Consider the following 7,764-nt stretch of genomic DNA (forward strand, 5'->3'; position numbering starts at 1 on the left):
AAAAAAACAATTGGAATTGGTCAAATAAAAGGAATGGCTCAGATTTGGTGAGGAATATGGGTGTGGATTTGCAGTCCCAGTAGAAATGTTCTAATTAGCTTTTCACCACACTGAATGTGAGCCACTGCAAACTCACTTCCACTTCCTGTTTTGCAACAGAGATTCCTGGAGCTTTGTGGACTGTGCCGTACAGAGGATGTATGGTCGAGAGAGATGAGAGAGGCTTATCTAAAACAAACACTTATTTCCATCATTTCTGAGCATCAGGATAAACGCCTTTTCTTAGGAAAATGGTTATTGCTGGAAGACACAGCAGCTGCTGTTTCAGTTACAGCTGCTACTGTAAATTTAAAAATGTACTCAATATTGGGCACTTCTTTTCTGCAGTAGACTATTAAAAACATTTGTAGTGTTAGTTGGTTTTCACTTTCAGACTGGGGATGGTTGTAACACTTTTTGCAATCATCTGTAACTCAACGTTAGTGTGTGTATGTGTTTTGCATGATCTGAAAAGCAAAAAGATAAGATAGGTAAACTTTTCTCACAGGCATTTGTTTTGTTAATCAAATTTCTTGTTCAGAGTTATTTTTAGAATATGCACCGTCAACCTCATCTCCACCCTATGTCATGTTCAGCTTTTGGTTCAAAGGGTATTATTCTAAAAAAGGTGAACAAGTTGGAAAATGACTGAACCGATTTAGAAAACATACACCAATAATTCAAATAACATAACAGAAAGTATGTTTGTGCATGTAAGTCACTTTCACAGTTGGCATAAAATATTAAATGTCGGTTTATGTACTGTTCCATCTTTTTGGGTCTAGTAAAAGTAGGTACTGTTACAACTAAAATGTAAAAATGTAAAATTTTGAGTGGTGGTTAGATAATCTGTTGCTATTGAGATGGCATGAATTCAGTGGTTTAACAAGCCGTAACCTGATAAATTGCAATTCTAGTTGTTGCAAAAAAAAAAAAATTTCTTTTCATAATTATATTTGTCCTTTTATATCTGTACACAGAGACTCACTTTAGTTGGATGTGATGATGTATGATAGCGATTCCAACCTGTACCTAATATCTAAGTGATTAAAGGGACAGTATAACAACCTCTTCATGCTCGAATCGTCCCCGCTCTCACCTACTTAGATGCACAATTCAGATTTTTGTATGGTAAAGGGCTCTTAATTATAAAAAAATACTTTCTTCTTGCTCAAAATTCTTTGAAGGAGGACCCCCCCCAAAGTATACTCAGCCGCCCTCTAAATAAATTACCCTCCAGCTTTGATGGAGTGTGCCAAAAGTCAGTATATACTTGGTCCCTAAGCATTCATCAATCATGGTAGCTCCTCCGCAGTGGAGCACCATACCCAACGTTGAGGTGTCTGCCAGCATGCAGCCCCTAAAACTATGCATAAACACTCTAACAATGAGATCATCGCTTTCCACTTTCTGTATGTGATGCAAGAATGCTTTTTCTAGAGTCCTGCAACTCTCAGAACAATTTTATGCCCTGACATCATACATTTCATTCATGCTTCTCTTCTTCACTGTTATCATTTCCATTGACATCTGATGATACAAGTTTCTTCTTTCTCTCAATCGCTGTCCTCACCTGTGCCTCAGCCACTCCCCCATTCATTTGCTGGTTTCTGCATAACCAGTTTAGCCTCCCTCCCTGTTTACGGTATATAACATGCTGTGGTGGCACTTTAGACTCACTTTTCCTGTATCGCACACGGGCGCACATTTCCTTCTGTGAGAACTTTGGGGATTTAACCATGTCGCTTGACCAGGACCTCTGTTACCTCTGCAAGGAAGATCTCAGGGAGCCTGTCTCCATCCCATGCGGTCACATTTTCTGCTCTGTCTGTATCAAGACCTACTGGGATCATGCAGACCACACTGGACAGTACATGTGTCCTCAGTGCAGGGTCACCTTCAACAAGAGGCCCAATCCACGCCGCCTTCAGTCCTCACGCCATTCATCTTCATCCCTCAGAAACTCAGACTCTTTCCCACCGGCCCCTCCGGCCCCTGACTACAACTATGCGGGACCCCAGGATGTGGGATGTGACATCTGCATTGGGAAGAAGCTAAAAGCTGTCAAGTCTTGTCTGATGTGTCTTGCTTCATACTGCGAGAAGCACTTGAAGCCCCATTACGAATCATCCACCTTCAAACGACATAAGTTGGTCGATGAGATCGGACACCTTGACCGTCAGATTTGCCCGCAGCACCAGAAAGGTCTGGAGCTTTATTGCCGGACAGACCAGATGTGTATCTGCGTGTTGTGTACAGTGAAAGAGCATAAGGGCCACGACATGGTGTCCGCTGAACAGGAAAGGGCGGAAATGCAGGTAAGACTACAAAAAGTGCAGTTGGGATCATATTTTTACCTATATTATACTGGTGAATATGTTATAGCAACAGATTAAATGGCGATATGACCAGCAGAAGTAACATTATGAAAGACCGTTCAACCTGTCACCTCCTGTATGCAACAGTGCACCTATTCTTGCAAAAAAATGTCATTCTCAGTATGCTGGATATGCTAGATTGAGTATAAGAGTAGCCAACCCTTCTAAAACAAACATGGCCAGTGAGTGATCTCCACCCAAAAAGGAGATGAGGAAACACATTGGTGAGGAAGGGTTTCATTATTAGCAGTAAAGGAAACACAATTGTTCTATTCATGTTATTGCCCAATAACTCGCATTATAGCCAAAGTTAGGTTTCATTGTGAAAGAATAAAGCAATATTTTCAGTTAACATTAGTAATGATAGAAGTGATAAAGAAACTAATGAAAATGATTTCAAATGATGAGAATGGTTCATATTAGGTGCACAAAAGTGACTGCATTGTCATGTGGAAGTGGCTGTGGTGTGGAAGGATGCTGTGCTTACATCCTACAACATGCTGTGCTACAACATTCCTGTCACTACACCTCATTGTCATGAATTTGTTGTTTTTAATTGTTCACAGCAACGGTTGGGCGCCACCCAAGCTGAGATTCAGGAAAAGATCCATGACAGGGTGAAGCAAATGGAAGAGTTAAAACAGGCTGTGGATTCACTCAAGGTATGGTTGGATATTGAATATGTAATTTAATCATAAAGGTAAACAATAAATTACATATATAAATATATATATAATGCAAGATAATAATACAAGATTAACATTAATTCTCATTAGTTCTTGGTCTGCTCTGGTGTGACCAATTCTTGGAATGTTTTGTAAACTGATGTGTGTATAAAATATAAAACGTTATGAATTTCTTAGAAAGAAAATGAAGTGGAGTTAGAAATAGAACACTGATTACAATTGTTCCTTCAGAGTTCAGCACAACGAGCCTTGCAGGAGAGTGAAAAGATGTTTGGTGACATGCTTCATTCCATTGAAAGAATGCAACAGGAAATGACCAAACTCATCTCAACCAATAAGAAGGCTGCACTTAACACTGCTGAAGGCCACATGGAGCGTCTGGGCCATGAAATTGCTGACCTGAAGAGGAGAGACAATGAGCTGACACAACTCTCTCGCACTGAGGACCATATCCATTTCATCCAGGTGACTGAGAATCAGTTTGGATAGATTTGATAGATTTTAGCGTCACTCCACGCAGGATGTATTGTGTGCAAGTAAAACTATTTGGTTTTAATTTGAGTTTTTTTACTATATCACAGGCGAAGAAATACAGTGTAAAATATTTTTGTTTCCTCTAGAGCCATCAGTATGTGAGAAAATAAGTGTGCAGGGCAATCTACTGTGGGGATAAATAAGACTAAGATTTGTTCTGTTTTTATCACAGAGTTACCATATGCTGATTGCCCAGACTGATGCTGAGGAGCTGCCCTCTGTTACTGTGAACCCTTACTTCTCCTTTGGCACTGTTACCAAAACCGTCTCTGAGATGAAACAACATCTAAATGAGTTCAGCAATGAAGAGCTGGTCAAGGTGGCAAAGACAGGTGTGGTCCAGTATGACAGGATTCTTTTGTCTTTAATTTGGTTCTGTTATGAAGAGCTGGTCAAGGTGGCAAAGACAGGTGTGGTCCAGTATGACAGGATTCTTAATGCTCTTTTTGTTCAATGAGAATGAGTAAATAACTCACGCTCTCTTGTTTTTGGGGTTATCAGCAATGAAGAGCTGGTCAAGGTGGCAAAGACAGGTGTGGTCCAGTATGACAGGATTCTTTTCTGCCAGCTAGAGGACCGTAAGAAGAGAAGGTCTATGAAGTGTAAGTTAAATTAAAATGGGAAACCCTAGCTGTCCTGCTGTTTGCTTTGTGTGAAATACACTGGAATTTTGGAATGGTATTTGTCAAAAGCCAGTGTCATGCTCCAAGAAATTGTTGGCCTGCTGCTAAGCAATGATCTTAAGACTGATATTGCATTAAAATACATATTTATTAGCTGATCTCTTCTATGAAAATCACACACACTATGAAAAGTTTTATTCTGGCCTTCAGTTAAACATACACTACCATTTAAAAGTCTGGGTCTGTAACATTTCTTAAAGTTTATGCTCACCAAGGCTACAATTATTTTTGATTAAAAAATACGGTAAAAACAGTAATATTGTGAAATATTATTTAAAATAACTCTGTTCTAAACATATATAATATGTATTTTACAATGTAATTTATTTCTGTGATGTCAAAGTTCATACATTTATTACTATTATCAATGTTGAAAATAGTTGTGCTGCTGAATATTTTTGTTGTAATTATGATATAATTTTTTTCCTCCAGTATTCTTCGATGAGTAGAAAGTCTATTCTGTCACTTTTGATCAATTTAATGTATCCTTACTGAATAGAAGTATTAAAAAAAAAAAAAAACCTTGAGAGCGGTAGTGTATTTATTCTCACCTTTAACATGAAAGTACCTAAAGTACCATGCAGAAAGTACCTAGAGGTCCTTCCTTTTTGTCAGATTAAAGTTTGACATCATTCTAACACAAGACTCTCTTTTTTATTGTGTTTCTAGCTGATGATGTTGACACGTACAAGAGTCCCAGCAACACTCCCCGGACAAGAGACGAGTTCCTCCAGTGTAAGTTTTATTTCATACAAGAACGTCCTTTTTACCTGTATGCCCAAGACCAGAGGGCATTGTTGTAGAGATAACATAGCACAGGATATAATGTTCAAGGTCAACAGAATCCTCACCTCAGGTTATGATTAATTAAAATAGTATATAAATTTGTATATGTTTAGAAGCTTGCATAAAGTGCTATGAAAACATGCTGACGTTTTTCCTGTTAAATGTCGAACTGTAGTGGGAGTAGTCTAACATCATTCCTTGCATACTGAGTTTGTGTCTAAGCATATTGTAGGAACAGGCGTAGACTGCTTAGTGAGGGGGTGTATGGGTGATTCATGATAACTGCCATTCTTCAAAACTTTAGACATCGCGTCTTCTCTTCTAAGAACATTGTGGTCTTTAAGAGGACAAAAACATTCTACATACACTACCGTTCAAAAATTTAATATCAAAGAGATTTTTTTAAGGAATTAATTATTAAATTGATCAGAAGTGACAGTTAAGACAATTAAAATGTTACAAAAGATTTCTATTTCAAATAAATGCTGTTCTTGTGAACTTTCTATTAATCAAATAATCCTTTAAAAAAGTATCATGGTTTCCTCGGTTATTGTTTTTAACCTAATTATAATTAATTAATAACAATAATAATTAAACTTTATGTTAATAATTCGAAATGTTTCTTGTGCAGCAAATCAGTATGTTTTTTTTTTTTTTGTTTTATGTTGTGATATTTATGACTGGAGTAATGATGCTGAAAATTTAACTTTGTCATCAGGAATAAGTTACATTTTAAAATATTTTAAAAACAGTTATTTGAAATTTTAATTATATATCACAATATTGCTGTTTTTAATGTATTTTTGATCAAATAAAAGTAACCTTTATGAGCATAAGAGACTTCTTTCAAAAACATATTACAGATCTAAAACTTTTGAATGGTGGTGTAAGTCAGAAGACAGCTAATTATTATGCTAAGTTACTATATAGGGTGTGTATATATATATATACATATACACACACACACACACACAAATATATAGGGTGTTAAATGTGTATCGACACTCTCGGCCCTCTAGATCAGAGACGTTCACACACCTCTGGCAGAAAGCACCTCCAAATGTCCAACCAGCTCTGAGAGCCAATGTGCAGACTCAACCACTAGGCAGGTGATTTATCCACATGCATGTTGCACCATACATTAGGAATGCCGATCTAGGATCAGATTTGCTCCAATCTGTTCATATTTGAAGACCATAATTAGCAAAACTGTTCCCAGATCAGAAATCCTATCTCCTAAAATAAATATACAATGGTGTCCGTCTTGTCATTATTTTGTATAATGTATTATTTTGTTTCTTTTAATAAAACTTAGACACTACAAATGTGGCATGGTTGATCTCTTGATTTTACATTTTTCAATTAGTAATGGGCTTATAAAACCTGTGGTCTTCTGTCTTAACTTGACCCATGCACATCAGCATTTTGATGCACACAAAATCTCTTGTGGCACTTACTTTATCCAGTCTCAAAGAAAATTGTAGCTTTTAAAGCACCAAAATGCGGCATATGTGTACATGGATTAAGATACTTGCATGCAAAGTGGGCAGAGAATATCCATTGTCTTCATAACTTCTCCTCAACATTTGTCTTCACACATTCACATACAATTTATAATTCACCAGCCCTAATCAACTTTTGTCTATCATGTTTATTTTAAAGATGCCTGCCAGCTAACTCTGGACCCCAGCACAGCATACAGACAGCTATACCTCTCCCGAAACAACCGGAAAGCAGCACTAAAGAGAGACCCTCAGGCTTATAATGATAGTAACCAGAGATTTGACTGCCTGCCTCAGGTCTTGTGTAAAGAGGCTCTTTCAGGAGGTGCCTACTACTGGGAGGTGGAGTGGAGCGGGGAGGGAGCCTCAATTGGTGTCGCTTTTAAAGGTATCAAGAGAACAGGTTACGGAGACTCAGCTCGTATTGGCTACAACCGCAAGTCCTGGAGTCTCTTTTGCTCTGACTCCAGCTACTCAGCTCGACACAACAAAGACCAGGTTGAGATTAACGCACCCTACTCTTCCCGTATCGGGGTGTTCCTGGACTGTGCAGGAGGCACTCTTTCATTTTACACTGTGTCTGAGTCCATGTCATTAATTCATCAGTTTAAAGCCTCTTTCAGTGAGCCAGTATATCCTGGCTTCTGGGTCTGGTATGAGTCTGCCATTACTATTTCTCAGTTGTAAATGGTTGAACCGGACAGGGGATATGAGGGCATACTACCAAGTTTTTAAAAAATGACTTAATTTTTTTTTTCCTTTTTTTTTTTTTTTTTTTTTAAACAAAAGCCTGTTTCTGGTGAAGCTGATTACAGTTAGTGTATTTAAACTAAAAGTTTTAATCTGTGATGCACCAAATATGTTTATATAAACTATTTTTTACAAATTTACAAAAATGTTTAAAAAGTTACAAAGAATTATATAAAGTATTGAAATAAATTGTGAAAAATTGTGTAGCTCATTTTCAGAGAATACTGACCTTACAAATAAGTTTAATATCTTTAATGTTATGTTGTGTCCATCTGTGTGATTATTGTTTGATTAATATGAAGGCTAATCAGGTGCAGAAAAAACTTTTTACAGTATATCTTAAGTTTGATTTATGTAGGTCATTTTGTCTGCATTAATGATAACAAAATAAAATTATCATTTAAAA

General features: G+C 37.2%; 1 protein-coding gene across 1 annotated transcript; it reads left to right on the plus strand.

The window, feature by feature from the left end:
* Window positions 1-1,704: 1,704 nt before the first annotated feature.
* On the plus strand, window positions 1,705-7,764 carry LOC109081792 (tripartite motif-containing protein 16-like). Its single transcript, XM_042756027.1, has 7 exons — window positions 1,705-2,357; window positions 2,984-3,079; window positions 3,335-3,568; window positions 3,810-3,971; window positions 4,182-4,239; window positions 4,990-5,055; window positions 6,769-7,764. Exons 1-7 carry the CDS (start codon window positions 1,779-1,781, stop codon window positions 7,293-7,295), a joined length of 1,722 nt encoding a protein of 573 aa, XP_042611961.1. The 5' UTR covers window positions 1,705-1,778; the 3' UTR covers window positions 7,296-7,764.

This window comes from Cyprinus carpio, chromosome A5 (genome assembly GCF_018340385.1).
Source record: "Cyprinus carpio isolate SPL01 chromosome A5, ASM1834038v1, whole genome shotgun sequence".
NCBI lineage: Eukaryota > Metazoa > Chordata > Actinopteri > Cypriniformes > Cyprinidae > Cyprinus > Cyprinus carpio.

Bases quoted from the DNA above. Each gene is read 5' to 3' on its own strand.
- LOC109081792 (XM_042756027.1), top strand. From the start codon at position 1,779: ATGTCGCTTGACCAGGACCTCTGTTACCTCTGCAAGGAAGATCTCAGG. The intron at 3,569-3,809 runs GTGACTGAGAAT...TTTTTATCACAG, and splicing joins ACCATATCCATTTCATCCAG to AGTTACCATATGCTGATTGC. The intron at 3,972-4,181 runs GTGGTCCAGTAT...GGTGTGGTCCAG, and splicing joins TCAAGGTGGCAAAGACAGGT to TATGACAGGATTCTTTTCTG.